General features: G+C 34.9%; 1 protein-coding gene across 2 annotated transcripts in view; it reads right to left on the bottom strand.

The window, feature by feature from the left end:
* The window catches only part of SMC6 (structural maintenance of chromosomes 6), a 70,668-nt gene that overhangs the window by 20,432 nt on the left and 22,449 nt on the right, over window positions 1–27,787 (bottom strand). For both annotated transcript variants that reach the window (XM_041755422.1, XM_041755421.1), the window contains exons 7-20: window positions 26,392–26,472; window positions 25,309–25,410; window positions 21,002–21,121; window positions 20,801–20,899; window positions 17,440–17,586; window positions 17,044–17,132; window positions 16,708–16,872; window positions 16,148–16,326; window positions 14,705–14,909; window positions 11,500–11,614; window positions 10,101–10,261; window positions 5,108–5,243; window positions 3,868–3,948; window positions 2,634–2,804 (exon numbers count right to left, since the gene is read on the bottom strand). In XM_041755422.1, the coding sequence (XP_041611356.1) occupies window positions 2,634–2,804; window positions 3,868–3,948; window positions 5,108–5,243; window positions 10,101–10,261; window positions 11,500–11,614; window positions 14,705–14,909; window positions 16,148–16,326; window positions 16,708–16,872; window positions 17,044–17,132; window positions 17,440–17,586; window positions 20,801–20,899; window positions 21,002–21,121; window positions 25,309–25,410; window positions 26,392–26,472 (1,851 nt within the window). The remainder of the gene's footprint in view (window positions 1–2,633; window positions 2,805–3,867; window positions 3,949–5,107; window positions 5,244–10,100; window positions 10,262–11,499; window positions 11,615–14,704; window positions 14,910–16,147; window positions 16,327–16,707; window positions 16,873–17,043; window positions 17,133–17,439; window positions 17,587–20,800; window positions 20,900–21,001; window positions 21,122–25,308; window positions 25,411–26,391; window positions 26,473–27,787) is intronic.

Here is a 27,787-nt window from a genome sequence, read left to right as displayed (position 1 = left end):
CACTACATAGGCCCACATTTGCTTCAGGGAGCAAAGGGTAAAGTGTTTCAGGCCATTTCTGTACTGGTTAATCTTCCCTCCTAGCAACTGTGGAAAGGTATGGACTTAACTCACAAAATAGGACGAAAAGAAACGGATTTGAGGTTACTATCTCTTCCTCCATATTTATCGTGACTGACCTGTCCTTGTGTACCTAAGTGTATGTCCCGGGTACCATCAAATTTAAAACCAAAAGTGAAGCAAGAGATTACTTTATTTCATTTTATTGATGAAATGAAGGCCTAAAGATATGAACAGCCAGTTAATGACACCAACCTACGTTTAGGCATAAGTGGGATTAGGCCTAAAATTAAAGTCTGATGTAGCCCTAAACTTGTAGCATTTCTAAACTTTAAGAAGTTACAGTCTTTAAAAAATAGGTTAGGATGGTAGAAGAAACATAATCATTAAAAAATGTTATTCTCTTGGATATTTAAGATAACCAGTTTTACTCAGCAACACTGGATAAATTGTATTTAATTTGGTATTATTATTGCCTCTTGTTTCATATAAACCTATGTCAATTATGAGGTTTTTAAAAACATTATGTTGGAATTTTTAAGAGCACAGTCACCCTTGGCCCTAACAAACTCTCTAAATCAGAAGCTGAGAGTCCTTCCTACTCTAATAATATAGACCATTTCTCTTTGTAGGCTCGATGTTGGTCATGCTCCCTGTCTGACAAATTTAACTTGCAACTAAAACTAAAGCATTAAGTTTGCAGTGTAAATCAAAACAAACTGTTCAAAGTGAGAAAAATATTCCCCGTACCAAAATTTCAATGACTATATATCTAAAACAGAGTACTTTACCCCTCACCACCCCTGACACAAAATGAACAATTGTCCTAAAAGCAGACAGATTACATCTTAAAGCTGATAATATATCACAATGGCAGTGTCTCAGGAATTAAATTATTTTGTTAGCCTGTTGGTCCTGCTGTTATGGATGGCTAGTGGGACACGATACTGGGGAGGAAAAGCCTCTGGGCTATTGGCTGATTGCATGCAAGTTCACTGAAGGACTCACCTCCTGGCTTTCAGTTATTTGCAGCCAATGCAAAGAGCTAAGATCAAGAATCGTTATTGCCTTCTGCCCATATTTTCTGCTCTTAAACTTACTCAAACTCCCAATTCCAGGAGTTGTATTCCTAAAGGTCCCTAAAAGAACAGAACACAGCTTACACCTCGTCATCTCTTGTTTTGAATTTTAAGTTGTCTGCGAGGAATAATTTAGGTACCAACATTTCCTTTTCTATGTTGTTTTAATGCATTTCATCCTTTTAAGTCACCCTGTTTCATCCCTGACCCATTTAAAATATTTTTTATCCTATCTTTGTTGTGACTTCACTGCTCTAATTCCTGAGTTCTGAATTCTACCTGTCTATTCCTGACGATTTTAATATTTATCTTACTCTGTCTTACTTTGTTTTCTTTTAAAAACTAATTTTCTTCTATTTTAGACTTTTTACCTTCTTATTCCCTATAGCACCTAGAGCAAACGCTTTATTATTTTTCTCAATATTACCAATACATTTTCTTTCCTATAATTCTAATATTTAAACTTTATATTCTTCTTAATCAATTAACTGTTTTCTCATTTTTAAATTCTTGTCACAAATAGAAAAGAGTCAAGCTGCTCTGGGTTATAACATCAGGCAGGAATCCAGCCCCTGGACACCAGCTCCAATGACCCAGCACCGTGTTTCCAGGCAGCACGTCTCTGGCACCTTCCTTTAATATTCTCCCAACTCTGTAAGCCAGGGTTTTTAAAATTTTCAATGGACACAAGTATAATAAACATTACATGTATGATTCTTTTAAGCTATTGGCATATCTAAATCCATTTTGATTCAAAAGGAGTTTTCCTGCCCCAAAAAAGGGGTACGTTGAAATTGTATCATCAACATACCCCTCTCAGACTTCTAAAATATACTACTATTCATTCTTCTCAGTCTTATAAATAAAATTTAAAGTTCTGAGAGTAATTGAACTATTCATAAAAATGATAATGGCAATAAGCTACTGATAACTAAGCTAATAAACACACAGGGAGATGTACATAATTTGTTAAATAATTTTATTTTCCTAAATTTAGTTTCAAAAAAGTTTTTTTTTTTTAAAAGGCCAGTTTAATTCAAGCTGGAATATTAACAGAGATGTGTCAGAAACAAGAATTCAGTAGCATTTTATGTCAAGTTAGCTTTTATATCTAATATATATAACTCTATTTTTATATAATTAATCCCTGAATTACTCAAGGAAAGCAAAGAGGGACAAAAGAATAGGTGAGCACAGAAGCAGAACGATGGACAAGATATCTCTGCTTCTGGTTCTAAAGAAACAAGAAAATCACACACAAAAAAACCCTATAATCTTCTAAGGGAAACAAATTTGGCAACTTACTGTCCTAAAGACATGAACAGAAGTGTTTATTTCTAATTGACCTACTGATGAAAATTTAGTTTACATCCCATTTACGTGGTTACATTAAATTTGACCAGAAATTCTGTTAGGGAAATCCCCAGCAAGTACAGTGGGGATACACAACTGAAATGTCAAATACACATGTAACAGAGTAACAATAACATATACCTTAAGTGGTTCTGCTAGGTCTGAGAGCTGATTAATTTTCTGTTTAATTGCATCATACTTGTTTTCTGCTTCTATTTTCAGATTTTTAAGATGTTCCATATTTTCTTTTTGTTGTTCCATATTTTTCTCAACCATTTTCATTTTGATTTTATTTTCTTGAGCTTCATCTTCCTGGTTACATTTACAAAGCAAATGGAGTTAATTAAAATACTTAAATTATGAACTAGAAAAACAGTACAAAATTCTGAGAGAAGAAACACTATAGGCTCCAGGCAATCTGATGAAAGACAAACACAAAGAAAGCCAGTGTATTTTCATACACTTAGTGGTCAATCAGGAAGAACAAGACAATGATTCAACAAAAAGACATTTGGGAGACAAGTTAAACTATACTATGATTGAAAAGTCATAATCAAACAGAAGAACTTTTATTTTATCTAGTTACTCTTTCTTTCAAAACTCAGTGTATATATGTACCTAACTAGTGCCAGGCAATATGTTAGATGCTGAGTAAACAAAAATAAACAAGACATACTTCATACCTTTAAGAAATCTAAGGAATTAAAGCGAAACAAAATAAACAGTGGAGAATGAGATTACTAATAGAAAACAAAGACAAATTCTCATTCAGGTAAAGTTCCATCAGTACCAGGACTTTATCAGTCTTGTTCACTGTAATATCCTCCAGCACTTAATATGGTACCTGGTGCAAAGAGGATACTTAATAAATACTCATTCATTTTAACCAGACCTCAATCTATCTAATCCACTGCTTACTGTAACTCAGAGAAGCTAAGCTGAATGTCATAAATAGTTCCCTGAAAAAACAAGAGTAACGTGTGATAAATAATGAAAACCAATTTCTTGGGGGAAAAACTCCAATAATGCAGAGAGCAACTACAATTGACTAAAAGATATTAATATTAATACTCATTAATTATGAAATATACTATGCTAGGCAGTTTGGTTTGAAAACATATTCAGAAGCACACTGTTTAAGCTTCGACAGTAGAAGACAAAATCAATTACTATGCATGCAAGTTACATATACAAAATATTAAAGAACTTGAATGCAATAAGCCAGGTAGTTTCTACCTTATTTGCAAATAAAGACAGCGATCATAAAAAGGAGCCCCAATTAAAGGATTAAAAAAAGGCTGAGGATCATAGATGTTAACCTAAATGACAGTTTTGTCTTTTAACATTACATTTAAACTGAGGAAAAGAATCTTACCAATGTTGCAATATCTACAGACTGGTGTTCTTCTATATTCTCAAGCTCCCGAATTTCAGAAATACTTTCTGTTATTTTTACCTGGAAAAAAAGTATTTCAATTTTAGTAACATAAAATAAAATAAAGGGGTGCCTGGCTAACGCAATCAGTAGAGCATGTGACTCTTGATCTCAGGGTTGTGAGTTCATGCCCCTTGTTAGGTGTAGAGATTATGTTCACTTTAAAAATAAATAAATTAAACAAATAAATAAATTAAATAAATAAATAAATGAACAAACAAACAAATAAATAAATAAATAAAATCCCCAGAAAGGATATATTAGTCCACAAAGCTCTTACTCTGCTTTTGTTACAGAGGGTACCATAGCTAATGAAAGAGACACTTTAGTATTAAATGAACAAAAGAAAGGGGTGTATAAAGTCTTTCATAGTCACCCTTATTGCTAATCCGCTGCCAAGAAAAAAAGATGGAAGGACTCCATATCTCAGCATTTAAAATGACAACATTGAATTCAGTAAGAAAATTCTTTTCTGAAACACCCAGATTGAGGTTATGGCAAAATACTCTAATCTGATGCTTCATAAGTATGACCCAAGCACCTCCTGGTGCTTCTGAGACTCTTTCAAGGGGTCATAAGGTCAAACTATTTTCTTTCTTTCTTTTTTTTTTTAATTTTTATTTATTTATGATAGTCACACAGAGAGAGAGAGAGAGAGGCAGAGAGACACAGGCAGAGAGAGAAGCAGGCTCCATGCACCGGGAGCCCGACGTGGGACTCGATCCCGGGTCTCCAGGATCGTGCCCTGGGCCAAAGGCAGGCACCAAACCGCGGCGCCACCCAGGGATCCCTCAAACTATTTTCATAAAAAAACTAAGGTATTATGTACCCTTTATACTATTTAAAAATATAAAAATGTCATTTTTCTCACTAAATATTTTTGGTTTTGGAAAAATATACCTATTTTCCATAAAAGTGTTATTTTCGTTAACACATGAGTTTTTTTTAAGTGAACCAACAAATATTCTTGAAGTTTATTTTAACTTTCAATAATTAGGTAAAACCCACATACGGGAAAGCTCTTTTAAGACTATAAAGAGGCTTGAGGGAAAAAGTTTGAGAACTCCTCTAAAACTAAATGAATGGTAGGACCTTAAAAATAACTTGGAAGTGCATAAGAAAAAAAAAAAAAAAGACATATATATATATATATATATATATATATATTTTTTTTTTTTACCTTTAACTCTCTATAATGTATTTGGCGCCTTCTAAGAAATTCTTCATTGCGCTTAATATCCTTTTCAAGGGCAGACAAATGTTGCTGAAGATTTAATATCTGGGCCTTCTTATTTTCAACTTCATTCTCCAAGTCACTGGATAGAGAGAAGAGGATAAGAAACACCTTTTGTATTTCCGAAATTTACAATTACTTAGGTCTTTATAAATATAGAAGAGCTTGTTTGTGATGACACACTTGTAAAATTCTATTCTGTTAAACCAGCTCTATATTCCTACTAAGTTATTAGTAACATGAAAATATAGCGATTTAAAAAGATATCTAAACTGGAATCTTATTTTACTCATTTCATTAAGACATATTTATGATTTCTGTGTGGCAGGCATCATGCACAGTGATAGGTAGAGGTGGAAGCAGAATTAAGACATGAAGGAATCAAACAAAAAGGGGGAAAATCAGGAAATAGGCTGTAATGTTAAACTATGAACAGGACAGTATATATCCACAGAACCGTGGGCACATAGGAGTGAGTCTTGGAGAAGTGACAACTGAACCGTATTTTCTAAAGATTTCCTCAGCTGGACCAACTGTGGGACATGGAAAGACACATGCCGAAGCACAGAGAAGTGAAAAAAAGAAAGCTGACAGCTCAACAGGTACTGTCATTGGATAAATGCTCCAAATGTGCTGGAGTGAAAGGGATGGAGAAGAGGACAATGAGAAGAGATGTAAGAAAAAGGAGATGCCAAAGCCATACAGGGTCTCTATGACAGCAGTCACTGTCTTGAGAAGTCAACTCTTCCTGCCTCCTGGACCCAAGCACCTGTCTCCTAGAGTTGTGTGCCTGGTGGGAGAGAACTACCTTTGCAGTTAAAAGTTTGTCACTAACTGACATTGTCTGCCGTATTTCAGTAAGATACATATTTTTCCACATTTTAACATCTCTGAAATCATATTCCAGTTCATGGTTCAATTAGCAGCATTTTTTCTTTTTAATAACAGAGCAGCTTAAATTTGATGAAATACTCTGTGCTACTTTGCCAGAATCTCAAAATCAGAAAAAGACTCAATAAATGTTAGCTGAATAAATGATAAACATGAGGAAAGTAGGAAAATAACTGGTATTTCTGTTAAAAATGGAGCCAGATACAAAAACTTAAGATAGCCCAAGATTTAATAAGAAATATTTATCATACAAATATATACCTTTATTAACAAAGAATAATTCCACTAAAAATAAAATATTTACCAAGTAAACAAACTTTGAAACCCAGAGCCTAAATCAAAAATAAGAAAATAAGCACAGACAATATTCTGTTATACAATTTCCTGAATACTTAAAATAAACTTAAGCAATCAACATAATTTATATAAACAAAACTGCTAAATTGTACAACTTCCTTTTTGCATCACAGGATGAATTCTGTGACACACTTTCATATAGTGGTCCTCAGTTTTTAATGAATTTTTACATGGAGCAAGAACCTTTGCCACCTAATCAAACAGGTGCAGTAGCTGAGCTGAGTGTTGTGTGCATCGCTTGCAGGGGATGAACAGAGGTCCCTGAGCTGCCTATCTACACACACCTCAGTCTCCAGCCCTGACTTTGCTGTGTTTGTCTCCAAAGCACGTGACCCAGTTAGTATTTATATACAGTCTCTCTCCCTCTTCTTACCCTAAGCTCCAGGATGAGAAATTTTTTGTACTTTATTTTGTGCTGTGCCTTGTGCCCAGATCAGGGCCTGGCCATTAAGTACTCATTCAGTACTTGTTTTAAAGAATAAATTTGAAAAACTCACTTTGGAAAATTACATTAAAAATGTTAGAGTATTTTGGCAATTCAAAAATCCACAAGTAAACTTTTTTTTTAGGATCTCGTATGTAAGCAGTAACTACACCAGAATTATTCTGAGAGCCACCTTATACATTTGTCTTGCAGCTTATGTATACTTTCATCATGGGAAACCACACTGGGATAATCAAACCAAATCAGTACTTGTACTTAAGACCTAAAACCCTCTGCCTATTAAAAAGTCACTCTGTTCGTTATGAAATTATGAAATACACTATAATCTTTTTGCTTAAATTCTAGAGCCGTTTTTCATCATTAGAAATCTGTCAGTGCTGAGTTAAAGAGGGCACCCTTCATATACTCGTAGTATGGGGGGAAATCGGGGAATATTTCTAGTCATTTAGCCATCACTGTTAAATGGTCAACTTATACAAAAATAAAATAATGTTAAATTATGTATTTTTAATAACTATTAAAGCTCATTATTATACATATTACAAATATTAGTAATTGCTTAATATTATTATTTAAAATCAAACCATAAATTATATATTAACATATCAATTATAGTCATTTGGAAGCAGCTATTAAGTAATTTAAAAATTTATATATCCTCTTACTTAGCATTTCCCTTATTAAGAATTTAAGCTATGCACACACTTTCAAAAATATGCCAAGATCCATGTGTGTTCTCCCTGCAGCATGATATAAGAGGAAATGGCAAACACTCCTATGTCCATCAACAGCGAACTGGCTAAGCAGCGTACTGGTACAGCCCTGATATGGTATGACTGCCAAGATATAACACTGACAGAAAAAAAGCAAGATGTAGAAACCATATACATACTTATACATAGCACAGTATGGATAAACTTTACACCTAAATGGAAGAAACCAGGCACAAAATGTTGCATAGTATATTTTCATTTATATGAAATATCCAGAATAGTATAATCCATAAGCAGATTAATGGTTTCCAGGAGTTGGGAATTGTGGAAGTAAAGATTAATGGGTATAGGTTTTATTTTTAATGTGATAAAAAATGTTCAGGAATTAGCCAACCTTGATGGCTGCACAAGCCTGTCAATGTAATAAAAATCTCTAAATTATATGCTTTAAAATAGAGTGAATTTTTATAGTATGTGAATTATATCTCAATTTAAAAAGTCACTATAAATGGTACAAAGATATAAACTGTTCTGGAAACATATATAAGAAACTGCTGAACTATTTACTTCTGAAAGAGAGGTAAGAACAGTTTCACTCTGTATACTTTTCTACACTGAACTTTCTCACCATATGCATTATATATTCCCTTTTTTAATTGCTTTTTAAAAAGTCAACAAGGACAATGGAGAAACACAATTATAAACTACTTTTGTTTCCCAATTTATACTCTTCTATATTTAAAAAATACTAGTGAATTTTTCTAAACTTCCCAATATCAAGCAACTATCACACTGGTTCAGGTCAAAACAGATGACACAAAAGTCATCTAACTATCATTAGAACCTAGTATATGCTCTTTTTAAAAAAAATTTATTGAAGAAAATACAGAAATTTTATTTCCTTCACTGCCTTCATCTCCTTCCTACATTCTTTCAGACTTGACTTTTTTAGCTATTAGCCTTTCTCTCTTTTGAGGTGTTGTTTACATACGTTACATTAGTCTCAGGTGTACAACACAGTGATTCAAAATGTATATACATTATGAAGCGACCACCAAAATAAATCTAGCAGCTGTCACCAAAGTTGTTAAAATATTAATATTCCCTATGCTGTACATTACACTTCTATGACTTACTTATTTTCCAACTGGAAGTCTATACCTTTTAAACTCCTTCCCCCTTTTCAGCCATCTCCTCATCCCTCTCCCCTCTGGAGAGAGACTGTTTAACCACCAGATTGTTCTCCATATTTATGTGTTGGTTTCTGTTTGTTTTGTTCTTTAGATTGCACATATAAATGAAATCATACAGTATGTCTTTCTCTGACTTACTCAAATTAACATAATACCCAGAACTTGGTATACTTACAATCAATAAAGTTTATCAATGGGGGAAACCTTTCAAAAAAAACCACTGTTCGTCTGGGTCTTAAAACAAAAGATATGTCCCCTACGCATTAATACAAATACTATTAGCCAAAAAATGAAGCTAAGTATCAACTTGAAACCTTTATCACTAAAATGTTAGAATCAGAGATTACAATTTGCTGCTGAGGTATACTTACAATCTTTCCCAAAAGTGCCTTACTTCCTCTTTTTTTTTTTAAGACTTAGGACATAAATACCTTATCAAAGAGACTCAGTGTCAAACGTGGGGTTGGTTAGTGCCAGGCCACCAAGTTGCTGGTCATCCAATTTTTTTCTGTTGCTAAGTAAGAAGTTTCACCAAACTTTCTGACTGATATCCATTATGGCTATTTTTCTTTATGCTGCTTGTCATAGTCACACAAAAATGACTAAGATTATTCGAAAGCAAGAGATTTCAACAAAACTCTCATTTCCCCTACACCTGCAAGTCATTTAGAATACTTTTACTCACTTTTCTTAGGTGTTTATTTTATATAAGTTCTAAGTCCTTCTACTGAAGGCCTTGCAGGTCACTAATTTAGTCCCAACCTATCAATTTGTTAACTGAATTAGTTTTGTTAAAAAATCATGGTTTTTTTGGTACCAAAAATATTTTCTGCCATGTTTATGAATTTCACTAAATACACTTACTAGTTTTTGTTCAGCTTCTCACTTTGTCTCCTCTGGCAGCTCTATTTTTCTAGATATGTGTTCTAATTGTGCCAAATGACCTTCTTAGAACAGTGCAACTCGAAATACAGTCAGAGACACAATACAGAACTTGAGCCAGATTGTAAACCAGCACACCTAAACTCTCACTGAGCAGAGTCAGAGCTAAATGACAGGACAGTGGTATAGCTGATGTATATTCTGAATTCAGCTCCTATCTCCTTGCAAATCAGCTGGTCAAAGGAACACACTTCGTGCTCTTAGCAAATACGGTCATCAAAGTAATGATGGAAAACAACCATCAACCCAGAATTCTACATCCAACTAAATGATCTTTTAAGCCTGAACAGATCACTCACAATCCTTCACTGAAATAACTACTAATGGAGTAATATGAAGGGAACCAAACCCTACAAAAAGCAGTAGGAATGCCAAAATAACGCTATACTGACACTAACCTTATCTCAGAATCCACATCTTTGCTTAGGAATTTAGGTCTTGTATTTTCAGATGAATAGTAACGTCCTGCAAAGACTTGGTCACCATCAGCAGTAAAAGCTTCTCTACAATTCTTGGGTGGCTTTTGAGATTGCATTACTGCACGAGCTACAGAATTATTCTGAAAAATAAGGGGAAAAATAGATTTTTTAAGTTATGCCACAGCATTTCTGATACACAATTTCTGAATGTTACCTATCATTATTTTAAGATTCAAATATTTTTTATTTAAACATTTATTTAAACATAAGTAAAATAATTCCAGAAAGTTAAATAAGAGTTTCAAAATCAACTCTCAAGATGCAAAGAATTAAAACTACTGACAGTCTTTAGGACAGAATAAGCAATGCTTTATGAGAAATTGATTTAAGTTCTACTATTACTATCCGTTAAAATTAAAAATTTTAGTACATATTTAGTATATTAATTAGTACATTAAGTACATTTCCACATGAAAATATTTACTTTAGGCCAGAGTTCATACAAATCTTACTTTTTCTAAACTTTTACAGCCTGAAAAAAAAAGGTGTCAGTGAACAGCAAATTGCAATAAAAGATTAATATGATGAATTATGTGAGGAAAGCCTGGAAATAAGCCCTAGAAGAAGTTAAAAGGGCATCAGGCTTAATGGAGGCCTATCTATCCTCTGGGGACAGGCAAGAGATCTTCATTATTTTCTTTCAAGTACCCTTCTAACATGTAAGTGAGCAAAGCCCACAAATAATTACAATATGACCTTGCAACAACTGTATATACATTTAAATTACTGATACGATTACTTCTCCCTTACCATTAATGAGAAAAACAAACTCTACATTTGTTTTGATTAGATTTGTTTTGAATTTCCTGTTCCTTCTCAGTAAATTTATGCCAATGAAGATCTAATCCAAGAATACACAGATGAAGAGTAAATACTGAAATACTGATCTTTTTACAATACTTTCAAAGTTTTGATAAAAGAACTCATAAAATAATGAGTATTTGTTTAAAAACAAAATAATAATACACATATAAAAGGGTAAATAAAAAATGAATTTGGTAGCCAATCCATAAACAAAAAGAATAAACAACAAAATAGAATAAGAATAAACAACAAAAAAATTATAGCATCATTCACCAAAATAGTATGTATTTGTGAAACATTTACTGAGGAACAGCCAAAAGTATAAAGTTCCCCTAGGCAGAAAATGCATAAACCAACCAGCTCTGTATTATTCTATGGTTTCCTGTGAGGTAAAAGTACAGTAGTAAAACCTATTAATAACTCTATAATACAGAATGGGAATAGGAATTTATATAACCAATCCAGTTCTGAAAATTTTAAAGTAATATAAAATTCAGCAAGCATCTTATCTTACTTTGATCAGAAGCACTGTCTCTATGCTTCTCATGTCAATCAGGCTGTTTGCAACTACTGCATTATCTATTTCTAAAGCTGTCAGGACTGTTGGAAACTCTGGATGATAAGCAGCTCTAGGAAACAAAAATATATAAGTATTAATTTATCAAACTTTAATTTTATACATATATCTTTTTAATGTGTGACTGGATAAGACAATGGAAAATATAACATTTGAAAACATCTGTTAATAGGTTTAAAGAACAAACATTTATATTAAGTGCTAGGTACTCTAAGAATATTATGAATAATATTAGCCCATTTAATCCTCATAACCATGGGATTGATAATACTATTCTCTAATTTAAAGGAGTTTGTTCTTAAGATGGAGGAGGCAAAACACTGACCTAGCATGTTTCAAAAGGAGAGAAGTCAACGTAGTAGGAAAGTTTAAGGTTCAGGAGAGAGTTGAAATAATTAAAAATAACAGTTCAACAAATCAGTTGGCAAGAAAGCATACAATTCAGAGACTACATAGAATAACAGCTTTAGAGAAAAAGAGCATCTCTTCTGCTGAGCAGGACAGGATGTGCAGATGTAGACACAGTTATGGGTAGCCAGCACACTGAGCAGTTCAGCAGCCCGTACTTCAAGGGGAATAAAGCCATCTTTATAGGAAAGGAAACACTTCCTAGTATTTCCTGGGGAGCTATACACTTTTCCAGGGTCCTCTTTTGAGTTTGTCTAACTAATGTGAGCTTAATATACCTGATTCATTTTAATATTCCAATGGTGTTTTATTCTTCCTTTCTACATTAAAGTAACATGCCCAATTTTAAAATTTTAGCGTTTGAACTGCAGTATGTACTGATAAAGTTCTTCACAAAAAAGTCACTCCTCCAAAATGTCTGTAGACAGCTGAAGTTGAGAGAGTATTAAATGTACCCAACTTGTCAATATTCTGTCAACACCTAAAAGTAATATCCAACTTCTTCTACTTGAACTCCACCAACTTGAACTTCAGCCTAATACCAAACTGCTCTGAAAGGCAAACATGGAGTTTGTCATGCCCTGGAGCTGCTCCATTAACCTTGAACTTCCCACGAGTTACAGCTAGAGCTTTCCCAGCTGACCATGCCTTATTAAAACTGCTAACTGCATCCAGCAGATCTATGGAGGCTTGCAGGCCTCACTTTCTTCGCCTCCAGCCTAGGCCTCATGGTCAATCAATGAACTACTTTCCAAGCAGCACTTTTTTTCAGTTGATTCCCTCTTCTTCTATAATATCTACCCATTCTAAAAAATTCTAATGTAGTATTAACCCAATAGTATACATTCTCTACCTATTAAAAAGCCAAAAATCCTGTGGTCACCACGAGTGTTTGAATCCTGAGTGGATGTTGGTTCAGTTTCCTCTCTCACTGTCCGAAACCTACCTAACTCCTGAGGCCCTCTTTCACAGCACACTGATTCACCTATTTCAAAGAAGTGACATCATGCTGCACAAATGAAGCTCACTCTGCACCCCGTCACAGGAGGTGATACATTGCTGGGAGATTGCAAATACAATCACTGGGAAACACAGTGTGCCAGTAGGGCAGTGCCAGGCATTCCTATTCATGGGAGTCCACACACAAATCATGGAGCAGTCCCAACAGCTGTTCAGGACCCCTGTTCCTGGTTCCCAAAGGACAGTGCTGGTATAGGAGGATATTCCTCACAGAAGTCAATCTCTCATAGCAATATCCCAGGGATAGTTTCCAAGGCCCCTGCAGGGAAATGCCCAATTGCAAGTCACCATATTGGCATTCTACCAAGCACTCAAGTTCTCTCACTCTAGATGCAACTACCCTGACAGGGGTCATTTTTTACCATAACCAATGTTGTCTGGTAGCACAACGGAAATTTCACTTTTGTCAGGATTTAGAAATCAGGAATCAAAGTTAGAAACTAATGTAAGGCCAAATTTTCATGCACACTGGGAAAACTGTTTACCTCTAACTCCCAAATACTTATTTCTAACCTAAAAGCTCAAAGTTGACAATTCTACAATAGGACTTATCCAATATTGGCAAATCCACTTTTACCGCACTTTTTCTAAACCAATTACTAGCAACAACAGCTCAGTAGTCACTTCAGCCAGAGACCTAATGGTTATCCTCAATTCTTTCATTCTCTTACATTTAAGTAACAAGTTTTATTGATTTCTTCCTAAATAATGGTTTTATTATTTTTTAAAGATTTAAGTATTTATTGGAGAGAGAAAAAGCACATACTTACGCACAACCACAATGAGAGGGGCAAAAAGGGAGAGAGAATCCTAAGCAGAATTCCTGCTAAGAGTGGAACTCAACACAGGGCTTGATCTCACAACCCTGAGATCATAACTTGAGCTGAAACCAAGAGTCAGATGCACAACCAGCTGAGCCACCCAGGCACCCCCTAAATACTGCTTTTAATCTGCCCTTGCTATCTATAATGCAAACACTATTTTTCGCGGAATAATTTATGTCATGGCTCTATGCATTTTGCACATAGAATTCTATTTGCTTAAAAGGCAGTTAACCCGTCACTTGACAAATTCATCAGGTCTGAAGAATGATCACTTTTCCTCTTTTCTCTAATTTCTTCGCTAACCTACCAACATATAATTACTCTCTCATCTGAGCTACATATGCATTCTGTGATCCAATTTTACCAAAGCTGACAAAGGATGAAAGAGAAAATACATATTATATTTGGAAGTAAAGTGATTAGCCAGTCAGCAGTTAGCAAAGAGGCTGGTTTAAGTACGGTGCCCTTGAGAAAATTTTTTAGGGTCATCAAAGAAAATGACCACAGCTCTTTATGGAATCTGCAAAGCACCTTAAGAGTTGAACTGTAAGTAGTCAGTGCCAAAGCTCTTCTTTAGTATCCCTACCCCCACATTCCCCTTAATTTGCTGTGGTCTGTATCACTTTCCTTAGTATAATTTCTATGCCCCACCACATCTCTTCCACTGTACTGGCTCCCACCACAGACCTCATGTAAGGAGCTCATGGGCAGGGAACATGTCTTAATTAGCTACGTATCTCCAGTACCTAGACTGAAGTTAAAGAAGTGGCTTGATGAAATTTCATAAATCAGTACTATAGATTTAGTTAACATAAAAATGTCTTAATTCTTTCTTATCTTGGACATGATTAAGCAAAACCAGAAATGGCATTTAGCTACTGATGCCTCACCTGTGTCTTACGTCATACATCTCATTCCGAAACTCAGAAACTATTATCTGTGGCCGTGAGGTCCCTCGTGAATAAAACCTTTCCATCAGTGCCTGGAGAACTCTTTCATCGGCATGGTTATGGCAACAATAGGCCTGCAGAAGTCCTTTCAAGCAAGATTCGATAGCCAAAGCAAGTTCAGGGTCGCGAAGATGAATGCAAGCTCCTAAAAGTGAGAGAAAATTGTGAAAAGGCCCATAAATATTTTGAAATATTAATGTAAATATCTTTTTATAATAGTTTATAAATGACGTCCAAAATATTTTCATATAAAGAAGCTTACATGACATTACAGATCTTATGTTAACTAAATGTGAGATCCCCACATATCCATTGGATACACTGGGGAGAAAACCCATCAAATCCTGTGAAAAGAACTGCCTCACTCACTCCAGTGTAAATGAACAGATGTTTTTCTATGTAAGTGTATATTATTCCAGGCTCTGAATGGCATTTTGAAAAGGAAACCAAACTGTTTATAGATTATTATTTTCTGTAAAACTGATTAATACTGAAATTTTAGAAACAGAGAGAAAATGCCTCATCTGTTGAAATGGATCCTGGTATAGAGGTCCGTAGCATTTACATGAAGAGACCTTACTGTAACACTTAACACCGTGTATAATGCTGTACTTACACAGTAATACCTTGCTTTAGCAACAATACATATTTCTATTAACAGCATCATTTTCACTTAATGATATTACAGAATTAGAGATAACTTCTCAGGAGAATTCAACAAATATTTTTTTTAATCTCATATATATATATGGATAATTCAATAAACCCAGGGTTTTTCACTTGAAAAGGACTTTTTTTTTTAAGGTTTTATTTATTTATTCATGAGAGTAGAGACATAGAGAGGCAGAGACATAAGCTTCCTTCAGGTAGACCGATGTGGGACTTGATCCCAGGATCACGCCCTGAGCCTAAGGCAGACACTCAACCACTGAGTCACCCAGGTGTCCCTGAAAAGGACTTAAAAACAATGTTGTCCTACCTTAATAGAAACTAAGAAAAGATATTTTATAAAGGTGACACAAAACTCAGGTGGTGAGGGTTCTTCTGACTGTACTACTATGTCACTGGATTTTCCAACTAATCAATTATTTCCAACTAATTAATATTCAAATTAGCTCATTTATTTATTCATTCATTTAGGAAAAAAAATCAGATTATTCAACCCTATAGATACCTTTTTTCCCCTAAGTTCTCTTGCTTTTGGTTACTTTATGCTTTAAAAATAAAGGGAAATTATAAAGTGATTTTTATCATTATTTCTTAAAATATAATTAAAATCCACATATAATTATGCACCTCTTACATAGATTCAGAAGATCCTTTCCTGAAAATAAAACCTTATTTTTAATGTTTCCTATACCCTGAGCAAATGGTGACAAATACCTAAAGGACCCACAGGTTTACAGGTAAAATGCCCACGCCTGTAGGCATCATCTATTGCTTCAAGAAGGGCTGGAACATGAGGGCCAAATCTTTTTAGTCGATCAGTTTTACTATCTTTCAATTCTTTCAGTTGTCTCTGATTATAGCTCAGTGTATGCTTCACATCTAATTCTTCCCTCCTAAAAAAAAGCAGAAAAACAGAAGAGATATGTGATACTGTTATACAGAAATATCCAGCCTTTCCCTCTAACACCTGCATGCCAGTGAATGATTCGGCTAACTAAAGACGAAATTGAAAATGACTGTGTTACTAGAGAAAAAGTCTCAAGTCCTCAAAACTTAGCACGAAAATAATGATGTCACAGGGATGAGGACTAGAAATCTCAGAAATTGTCCAGCTCTACAAGTGTTAGAAAACTCTGAGAAAGGTAATTTTAAATATTTTACTCAATACAAGAACAGCAACCACAACAAAACATATTGTCTCTCTTCATATAAAGACCAAACCACATGATTTTCAAATCATTGAAAAAAATCATTCTAAGGTTGTTGAAACTTACTTAATTCTGATCCGTTCTTCTTTGTCCTTTTCTATGGCTTGCTGAAACTGCTCAATCTCTTGACTGATTGAGCTTTCTTGATCCTGCAAGGCCTTTACTCTCTCTTTTAACCAAGATATTTTTTTTTGCCTTTCCAATCGTTCAGGTTCCAAAGATTGATCGGTACTGATAGTAAATAACCCAAAGTAGAAAATGTTACATGGAAAATTGAACATTTAAAAAATACAAAGCAATGTGATAAAATTCCTTTAGAAACAATATGGAAAATACTCCATTTCACTGAGTTCACAGTATTAAAATGAGGTAATCATGAACATGGCCAAGTAACCATCTTACCTTTTCTTTAGTTCTTCAATTCTTTTGCAAAGCTGCTCATCATCTTTCATTAATGCTTTATACTCATTTAGAGAACGATTATATAAAACCTAACAAAAAAATTAGACACACTTTGGTAAAATAAAATATATATATATATATATATATATATATATATCCCATTCAAATCCACTTTTGCCACATCTTCATATCAGAAGATTTTGCTAAATATATGCAAAAGTATTTTTTTTAAATAAAGTACTTAAACAGCCATATGAAACCATTACATTTTTTGAAGTCTGAAAGTAGCACAGATTTCTACCGAATCACAGAAACTCTACTTTTAAAAGTAAATGGGCAGTATTTTATATTTGATCTGAAGTATTTAATATTCCAGGTTGGAAAAATTTCTCTCACCTCAGCTTCATTATAGACCCTTTTCTTAGCAGTAACATCTGTTTTCAATGCCATACATTCTGGTGCTCGTGCATTTGTCTCTTGACTTATCTTTTCCAGTTTATCTTGAATATCTTTGTATTTTTTTTCTGCTTCATTAAGTCTAACCTTTAAGAAAATAACATTGTTAGAGTGGATTTTACTTTTCTTCAATAAACAGGAAAAAAAATTTAAATTATAATATAGCAAATAGCAAACTTAGTTTCACTCAGACTAAATAATCCCAAGACATTAGGGAGGCAAACATAATTATATAAAATACTAAAATATAATTTTTAATTCCACATTTAGTTATCCAACAAACATGCTATCTTCTGGGGATATAAAGATAGAGTAACAATGGTCTGCAAGTAACACAATTAAAGGGAGACAGACACAATTTAACAGCAGAACAGATTGCTTAAATTGATTATACGGTTCGGTTACAATAATGCTTAAGCTTGCTATGTCTATTTATAATCATGGAAGCACAGAGAAAGAACCCAGAGGTCTGCCAGAACATGTCAATGCCTTCAAAGCAGCAGCAGCATTTGAACAGAGACTAGAAAGATTAATCCAAATGTACCAAGAGAAAAGCTGGGGAAAGGTGTTACAGACAGATGGGAAATCATGTAGAAAGTCAATAACAACACTACTTTTGAAAATGAAAATACTTGGAGCTTAAACTGAGAGTGTAGTGGTGGGAGCTGAGCCGGAAGTGTGGAAGAGCCAGAATTCCCTGAAAATCAGCTTACAACTTAACCCTCCAGGTTACAGAGAGAAAAGACATGACCAAATCTGTACATCAAATCACTTTGGAAGCACATACAGGGTGGAGGGAAAATTAAAGGAAACAACTGGAGTGTAAAGAGTTAACATTCTGGAGCGAAATGAATTTGAAACCAAAATGGGGCACTGACAATAGGAATGGATAAACTATCAGGATCAGGGATCAGCAAACTTTTTCCAGAAAGAGAGAGTGTAGTAGACACTATTTCTTCATATTCTTTCCACTTAATAGTCATTCTATAATCTATCACCATGCAAAATACATGAATGGTTAAAATCTATCACCATGTCAAAATACATGACATGGTAGGAAGGATACAAATAAAAAATAAGATAGTTCTTACCCTCCAGAAATTAACCATTTACTATATAGAGTGCCCAAATGCTTAAGAGGGGCAAAGGCCTGCAGAACTAAAGAATCACCCCGCCTCAAAATCCTCTTTTCCCATTTGAAAAAAAGTGAACATTTATTACTCAAAATGGATTCCATTTTTATTATTTTTTTTAATTTAAAAAACAATTATTTTATTTTGAAGTAATCTCTACACCAAACATGGGACTCAAATTTACAACCCCCAAATCAAGAGTCATATTCTCTACTAACTGAGCCAGCCAGGGGCCCCTGGATTCCATTTTTAGGTTGGAGTTCAAGTAGAAAAGTAACTTGCATCTTCCTCTATGACAAGCTAAGAAATGAGAATGGGGAAAAAAATTCCAGAATATTCTCACAGAAATGAAAATCTGAAGTGAGAAAAGGTGGGTGGGGTTGAACTTCCATTTACCACCTGAAGAGGTAGTAAGAAATTTGGCCTATTTCTGTTATTTTTACATATTTATCTCCTACTTTTAATAGATTAATAACGTAAAACTTTTTTTAAAGGTTTTATTTATTCATTCATGAGACACACAGAGAGAGAGAGGTAGAGACATAGGCAGAGGGAAGAAGCAGACTCCCTGCAGGGAGCCTGATGTGGACTCGATCCCAGGACCCCGGGATCACACCCTGAGCCAAAGGCAGATGCTCATCTGCTGAGCCACCTAGGCATCCCAATATAACATAACACTTAAAGGGAAAAAAAATATCCGCTTAGTTTGAAAAAGAAAGGTGGGGAAGATTACATTCTATACTATAAATTAAGCCTGGGGCCCCAAAGCACTTGAATAGAACAGAATACTAAGAGGTATATTAGCCATACTGAATAGCTGGGGCTCCTATAAAAATGAAAAAGCTAAGAGTTTAGCTCTGTTATACCTCTGGCATGACAAAATGCAAGGACTTATGCACTGTGGGCTATATACCCTTGTGAAATACTGAAAAAAAAAAAAAAACACTCAAGTTCAAATTTTAAATTGGTGAATTATATGGTGTATGAATTCTATTTCAATAAAGCCGTTAAAAAAAGAATGAAAAGGTGAGTATAAACAGTGGATCTACAATATGATAAAAAGGTCAATGTGGACACCACTAACAGAAAATTACTGCTTTTATTTACCATTCAGCCAACTTCTACCTTTAGGCCCCAGTGGAAGACTCTTGAATCTTATATAAATAAATAACATAGTTTCCACCTAGGCTCTTGGATTGAAATTAACCTTAACAGACCTAACAACTTGTTCCATATGTGTTCTACCTACACAAAATCTTCTGATGGTTCTGGGCCCTAAAACTTCCCCAGTTCCCTGGAAATTCTAGGCATTGTGCTCAGTTTTGAAGTGTCATACTTCATGGTACTCAGCTATTATCATAGCACCTCAAGACTTTTTATCTTGACACTCTTAATGAACACAAGAGTAGAAGCTTCATGTTATAGCATCTCTAGTTGGTAAGGAAGTACCACTGTCCACATGCATGAGTTTAAAGTGTTATATCACTGGGCTCAACTGGCTGATCACATACGAACACAACTCATTCATTCATTCATTCATTCATTCATTCATTCATTCATTTATGATAGTCACAGAGAGAGAGAGAGAGAGAGAGAGAGAGAGAGGGGGCAGAGACATAGGCAGAGGGAGAAGCAGGCTCCATGCACCGGGAGCCTGATGTGGGATTCGATCCCGGGTCTCCAGGATTGTGCCCTGGGCCAAAGGCAGGTGCCAAACCGCTGCGCCACCCAGGGATCCCCACAACACTCTTTAAAAGAGAGTTGCCAGGGAGCCTGGGTGGCTCAGTCGGTTGAATGTCTGATTCTTGATTTTGGCTCAGTTCACAATCTTGGGGTTGTGAGACCGAGCCCTGCTTTGGACTCAATGATGAATGAGGAGTCTGCTTAAGATGTTCACTCCCCCTCTCTCCTTGCCCCTCCCCCTGCCTGTTATGCTCTCTGTAATCCCCCACCCCTTCTGGATAAATAAATAAAATCTTTAAAAAAAAATAAAATAAAAAAGAATTGGCATGATAGTACTTGAAGAAAAATTTATGTCAGTTCATTTGAGTAATAAATTCAAACACAAATATATAAGTTGAAACCGCTACTTTTGTAGGTCTTTTAATATAGTCTAATATCAGTAATCTCATGATTTAACTTACTAAATCTGTATTTTAAAAAATTACCTGCTGTTCTTCCATCTTCCTGTCAAGTCTAGCAGCACGATCTTCCCCAATTTTGATATTATCTCTAATAGCATTCAACTGTTTTTCAATTTCATTGACCTACAAAGAAATTATACAGTAAATCATGTGTAAGAGTAACTGTAACCAAATATTTTCTACATATTAAAAGCATAAGTGAATACGTCATAAAGTAAAAATTACCACTGCCCAAGCCATTTCATGTTTCAAGTATTCTAAATTAGTTTTCATTGTACTTAGACCGGCAATACTTTGAAAACGTTCTTCTTTCTCCAAACACTGGCGTTTCAGTTCAGTAAGTCGCTTAAAAAAAGAAAAAAGGATATATTTCTTATTAACATTGAAAAGACAGACATTTTACAAATGTATTTCTTTTGAATGTACTATCTTAACAGGTAGTTAGAAAGATATGCAAGGAAATGACTTAAGGTGAAAATAAAAATATTTGGTTCTTTGGTATACTTTTACTAAGTGAATTATTTTCTTAATTTCTGTATTATAAAGATGGCCAAAAACTCTTCAAATGAAGATCAAAGGTTTGATCTTAAAAGATCTTAAAACCTTAAACTTTAAAAGGTTTAAGATCTCACAAGTATAGACAAATCATAAAACTTAGTTTCCCATTTCTCGACTCCATATCTAATAGACTAGTTATGTTCTTTTGGGCAAAGTATACCCAGTACTCATTCCAAGGATAATGGAAGACACAGAAGAAATTTATTTCTAAAAGCCCAATAAGTTTTTAATTTAATTTTAAAAAAATTAAAAAATATATATATATATAAGTAGGCTCCACACCCAGTGTGGAGCCCAACACAAGGTCCAAACTCACAACCCTGAGGCCAAGACTGAGCCGAGATTAAGACCCAACTGACTGAGTCAGGTAACCTAAGTTAGAATTTTTAAAATCTAAGTTCTCCCTTAATAATAAATCAGGGGTGTCTGGGTGGCTCAGTCGCTTAAGCTTCTACTTCTCGATTTTGGCTGAGATCAAGAGATCAAGCGTTGGCCTCCCTTCCCCCCACCACATCAAGCTTAGTGATGGGTGTGGAGCCTGCTTAAGATTCTCTCACTTCCTCTGCCCCTCCCTCACTCGCTTGCTTGCACAGGCAGACTCTCAAAAAATTAAAATAATAATAAAATCATTCAACAAGTATCAAATATAACAACATTAGAATAGCTTCTAAAGTGCCTCTACATTTTAGATTCTGTACACCTGGGTAGATGGCCTCTCCCCCTCACTCGTGCGTACCATCTTCAAGGAGGCCTCATACTGTAGATCTAATGCATCCCTACCAGTCACCTTCCCATTCTCCAGGATTATTTCAATCCATTATCATTCTCTTCAAGCCTCATACATCCCCACCACCCTAATCCCTCACTCATTCTCCTTCCCTCCTCCTTCAGGGAATTTAGTGGCCAGCAGAGGACACTTTCTCCAACTTCCAACAACCTCACTTACAAATCTAAAACAGGAGGAGGTAGCTTCCTGACACTGAAGTCTAGCCCTCATCCCCTACCCACCGATTTTGGATCTGACCACCAGGTTCTGCCTTCTCAGGAAGTCTGAATTAATTTATTTTTCATCCCTATCTTTTCATCTTTGTTTCCACTTGGCCCTCTCCACTGACTCCCTTCCATTATCACGTTTAAATCTTCACTTCTCTTTCCCGTTCACAAATAAAACCGCCACTACCCAACCTTGGGTACCTCCTCCTCCTCTTTCCCTCTAAGTTTCCTTAAAGTTCTCTCTCTCTCTCTCTCTTTTCCATTTCCTCACATTTTCAGCTCCACAAATCTGATTTCCATTTTCACTACTCCTGAAACTTGTCTTGCCACAGGCCTCTATGCAGATTATGTCAGTAAATACAGGGACTATTTGTCAAACTCTCTGGCGCCTGCCACTCAGAATATCACACAGTTGTGACTACTGCCTTCTCACATTCTCTTCTCTTGGCCTCTATGGTTTCTGTGAACATTTTTCATGGCTCAGGCCTGGACTTTCCTCTCCTCTTTAAGCAATTTAAGTCATTCCCACAGCTTATACACCAACAACACATTGATGAATCCCAAATTTGTACTGAAGCCAGACTTCTGCATTCCTCACTCCTATATTCAATTGGATGTTTTATAAGAACCTCAAAACCAATGTGTTCAAAGTGAAATTCATCACTTTCAAAAGAAGAAAAAAAGAAAAGAAAGACTGGCTCCCTCGTCCCAAGACTCCTATCTTCAGAAACTCAGTCTATTGCTCAGGTCAATGATCTGGAGGTCATTTGGTCACCCTTGTTATCTGTCTCAACTTCACCCCTCCCTATCCCACTTAACACCTGCTCAAATCATTTCAAAACTCTTTTTTCCACTACTACTGCTAACTTATGCTATCATCATCTCTGGACGATTGTTAACACTTTATTGATCTTTCTATGTTAGTTCTTCCCTTACAGCAATTCACTCTCTTCCACAGCAGAGTAATCTACAAATCATCCACTTTCATTTGTTTAACTGCTCTTAGGTTTATAAGGTCCTCTACGTTCTGGCCTCTTCTTTCTCACTCTTGTGCTCTTCACTCGATCCAATCTGGAATTCTTTCAACTTTCTGAGAGCACCATATTACTCTCTTGCCCAAGATGCTGCGATTCTTATTCCTAGGAACAACACCCTTCTTTACTCTCCCCATCCCTTGCCTGGCATCATTCATCCTCAGTTCGTACTTTAAACATCATCCTTAGAACAAATAAATCCTTCCCGTGTCTCGGCTTCCCAGCGCTGACACCCTCGTAGGTGCTTTTGTACAAATCTAGTCATGAGTCCTTTAGCGGTGCCCACCATACTCTGACCCCAGAACCCTGCTACGTATTTGCTGTCATATGGCCATGGACAAAAGCACAATGCCAGAAGGCACACACTGGAACTTGGTATTTATTGACTGAACACCTTCTAGTTTCTATCTAACCTTCACATACTACTTCCTACAGATTTAACTATTCAAATTCAGAGTTTATTTTGAGAATATAGGACATTTAATTAATTAGGAAAAAAACCTCTTATTATGTGCATATTATACATAAGGAACTCTGTTACATATAGGGAAGTGCTTCTTCAACTTCATAATCAAAATATATTTAATAGTTAATAATAAAGTATATCATGGAGAAAGTGGGTATTTAACCTCTAGCTGTCCGAAGCAAACAAGTTTCTTCAAGATCCTGAGATGCTATTTTTAAAATAATAAATGTAACATATACTATTACATTTTTCGAATATGCAAATATTTCCTTTCCTTTTCCCAATAACACTGATATTCTAAGATTAATTCTATGGTTTATAGTGCCTCCCCATATCCACATTTTCTGAGTTTGAAGGAATACTGTGGGGAATAAAAATAAATACACTCATCTTTGCTGTTTGAGTTTTCACACAACCACAGACCTAACTTTAAATATTCAATCCTCAAAACCTGAAGTAAAAGGGTTGACCTGGTTCAATCATTAGTACAATTCTGTGTCAAAGAAAAAGCTAAGAAAGAGCTGGAAGCTCAACTGGTTGTATAAACTGACTAAGTAACAAAAGAACAAGATACACAGCATCACACAAAAATTGGTGGGACTTGGGCAGCCCGGGTGGCTCGTTTAGTGCCGCTGTCAGCCCAGGGCCTAATCCTGGAGATCTGGGATTGAGTCCCACGTTGGGCTCCCTGCATGGAGCCTGCTTCTCCCTCTGCCTGTGTCTCTCCCTCTCTCTTTCTATGTGTCTCTCATAAATAAATAAATAAAATCCTAAAAAAAAAATTGGTGGGGCTTAATGTACGGGATGAAAAGCTGAAATGTAATAAGCCTTATGATTTTGAGGTCTCTGATTATCAGACAGAAGGTTGGATCTTCAGGAATCTGAAGAAGAAAGTACAAGAAGAAAATATAGCAGACGTTAAAAAAAAAAAGTAATTAAGTCACACTGGCTTGAGTTAATTGCAAAGTCAAACAAATATGCACAGCTGCCAAGCTGGTGAGGATGGATGTGACAGCTGCTACCAAGCTATCGGTGCTTAATGAATGCTAACACTTTACCAGTGTGATCAAAGAATTACCTACTGTATATAATTACAAGTGAATATTATGTTCAATATCAGCTTGAGACTTGTGCTTATTTTCCCATCAAAAGAAGTATTAGAGTTTTTAAACTACTTACACTGATACCTTACTGTAGAACCAATTAGTCATATATTAACAAATATGTAAAATATTGCCCTGTCCTCTACTTTATAGCCTAACAGAGGAAAACGTGTACATACCCATTATTCCAAAACAAAGAAAGTAAAGGCTAATACCCTGAATATAAAAAAACATACTTCCTCTATTTCATACAGTGCTATGAAAGTGTTATTAGTTTTATATAAATACAGATCTATATATAGGGACATAATTTTACAGTACTATTTAAAAATACTAAAAGAATTTGATCTCATAAATATTTTCATTGTGTTTACAAACCTCTTCTCCTTGATTTATCTGCTCCTTTGTTCTTTCTTTTGTTTCCATAATGTATGAATAATCTTCTTTCATCTGTTCAAGTTGAGTTGCTTTCATGAAGAACTATATTGATAAGAAAAACACAATTAGGAGTTTGTAAATTTCCATGGAACTGTGAAAAACAAAACTTTGGTCTCCAAATATTTTTGACCAATTATGTAAAAAGAAAATAAAAACAAACTCAAGTCTTCACACCTAAAATTTACTTAACTTACTCTGCTCACATCTACACATTCATTTGCCAAAGCTCTTAAGAGCTCATGTAAGAAAACACTTCTGTGGGGCATCTGGGTGGCTCAGCAGTTGAGTGTCTGCCTTCGGCTCAGGGTGTGATCCTAGGGTCCTGGGATGGAGTCCCACATCAGGTTCCCCGCAGGGAGCCTACTTCTCCCTCTGCCTATGTTTCTGCCTCTTTCTCTGTGCCTCCCATGAATAAATAAGTCTTTAAAAAAAAAAAAAAGAAAACACTTTTGGTGGAAGAATAACACCACCTTGAAAACTCATTTTCACTGATTATTTCATTCTTTAAACAAATATGAATAAAGAGAAAACATCTGTATTCTTGATCTTGCTGGATCTTGAATTTTTAGAAAAGGAAATCCTGAAACCCATTCAAAAATTACAACATAAGAGGTGCTCAGGCTCATTAAAGCTACTTGGAACCTCAAAAAAAAAAATTACAACATAAGTAGTAGTCAAATTTCTTGTTAGCTTTTTAAGTTTTAAATAATTTAAGGTTTAAATGTTACTATGTATAGCCAATCAATCATTCCCTTGAATTTCCTTAAAGATTAATTTTAGAATAATCCATTCTCTCTCAAAATTAAAAGCCAAAAGGTGAAAGTAAGAATTTATCAAGAAAATTATACTTCCATCGTACTTAGAATTTTCCTAAATTAGCCCTACAATATTACTGTAAATAGGTGGCTTTAAAAAAACCCCACTCAACATTGATTATGTGGGCAAGAGTTATGTTTGGTATATATGTCTTATCTATAATATATTCTTTTTTGATAAATTCTTATTTCCTTTGGTGCTCCTTACTTTGTATTTGTCTCCTTCATTTTTAGACTGAAGGAACTGCTTGCTCATCTCTTGTGTTAAAACAGAAACTGGATTATCCACCTGAAACAAACCAGAGAGGTTATTTTTGCAGATTTCATTTTAATACCTTAAGAATAAATGAACTGAAATACAGAATACAGTTCACCTATGGTGTCATCAAGAAGACTAAAGTTAGAGTATTATGGTAAATATATAAAGAAAAGAAAAAATATTAGAACTTCTGAATGCAGAAAAAGTATTTCAAGATACTAAAATAAATACCATACCCAAAATTACTCTGCCACTATATGAGGACACGAGCACAAGAACTCCGTGAAGAAGTGTTTTTTATCAGAAAGTTCTCATTTCTTTCATCTGTTTTATATAATTTCACTCCTACGCTACTGGTTAACAATCAGACAACAGTAAGTAAAGCCCTCAGTAGACTTGGGTTTTTGTGTCTCACTTTCTATGTAGCACTGGGCAAGTTAGTTTCTTCAACTGAATACAAAAAGTCTAACTTGGTTATTTCTAATCAGAATTATGATGCCAAGTAGTATTTATTTTTCTTACAGCAGTTCTTCAGACTTTCCATTTGTTATTTCTTCATGAAGATGTTATAAAATAAATAAAAACGCTGGAACCACTCTACCTTTTGGAGGAGTCATTTTAAATAAGCCACTTCTTGAATGAAACTACTTATACCTAACAAGTTCAAGTACAGTTATGGTAACAGTAAAGTACTGACCAAAGCACAAGTGAAAAAGTAGAAAAAATATAAATACATATGTTAAACTTGTTTCAGAAAGATTCAAGATCATTACTCATTTATATCTTTGGTATTAATAAGAAAGTAATTCATGTATTAGAAAATAATCCCATTTGCAAAGTTATAGAATACATAGCACCAGTATAAATGAAAAGTTATTTTATTTTTTTTAGATTTTATTTATTTATTTGAGAGAAGGGGGGAGAAGAGAGAGAGAGAGAGAGGAGACAGAGAACAAGTGGGGAGGAGGTGCAGAGGAAAAGGGAAAAGCAGACTCCCCTGCTGAGCAGAGAGCCTGACCTGGGGCTAGATCCCAGGATGGGATATTAGTACCCTGAGGTCATGACCTGAGCTTAATGAAGGCAGATGCTTAATTGCTGAACCACCCAGGTGCCCCTGAATGAAAAAAAAAATTAAACTTCATTTACCATCTGTAAAATACTGATTGCACTCTGCTAGTATAATAATGGTTAAAATCTTCCTTTTTAAGTAAAATTTTAGGTCTTCTAAGACAAAATATTTATGGAATTATAAAGAAATCTCTACATAACACTCTATTATTATATAGATCAATCACACTGACTGCTACATATTTTTTATAAGATTTGCCCTATATCTTAATTTCAT

The sequence above is a fragment of the Vulpes lagopus genome, chromosome 5 (genome assembly GCF_018345385.1).
Source record: "Vulpes lagopus strain Blue_001 chromosome 5, ASM1834538v1, whole genome shotgun sequence".
Lineage (NCBI taxonomy): Eukaryota > Metazoa > Chordata > Mammalia > Carnivora > Canidae > Vulpes > Vulpes lagopus.
Note: the sequence above shows the minus strand (reverse complement) of the source record. Positions and strands in the feature narration are given on the sequence as shown.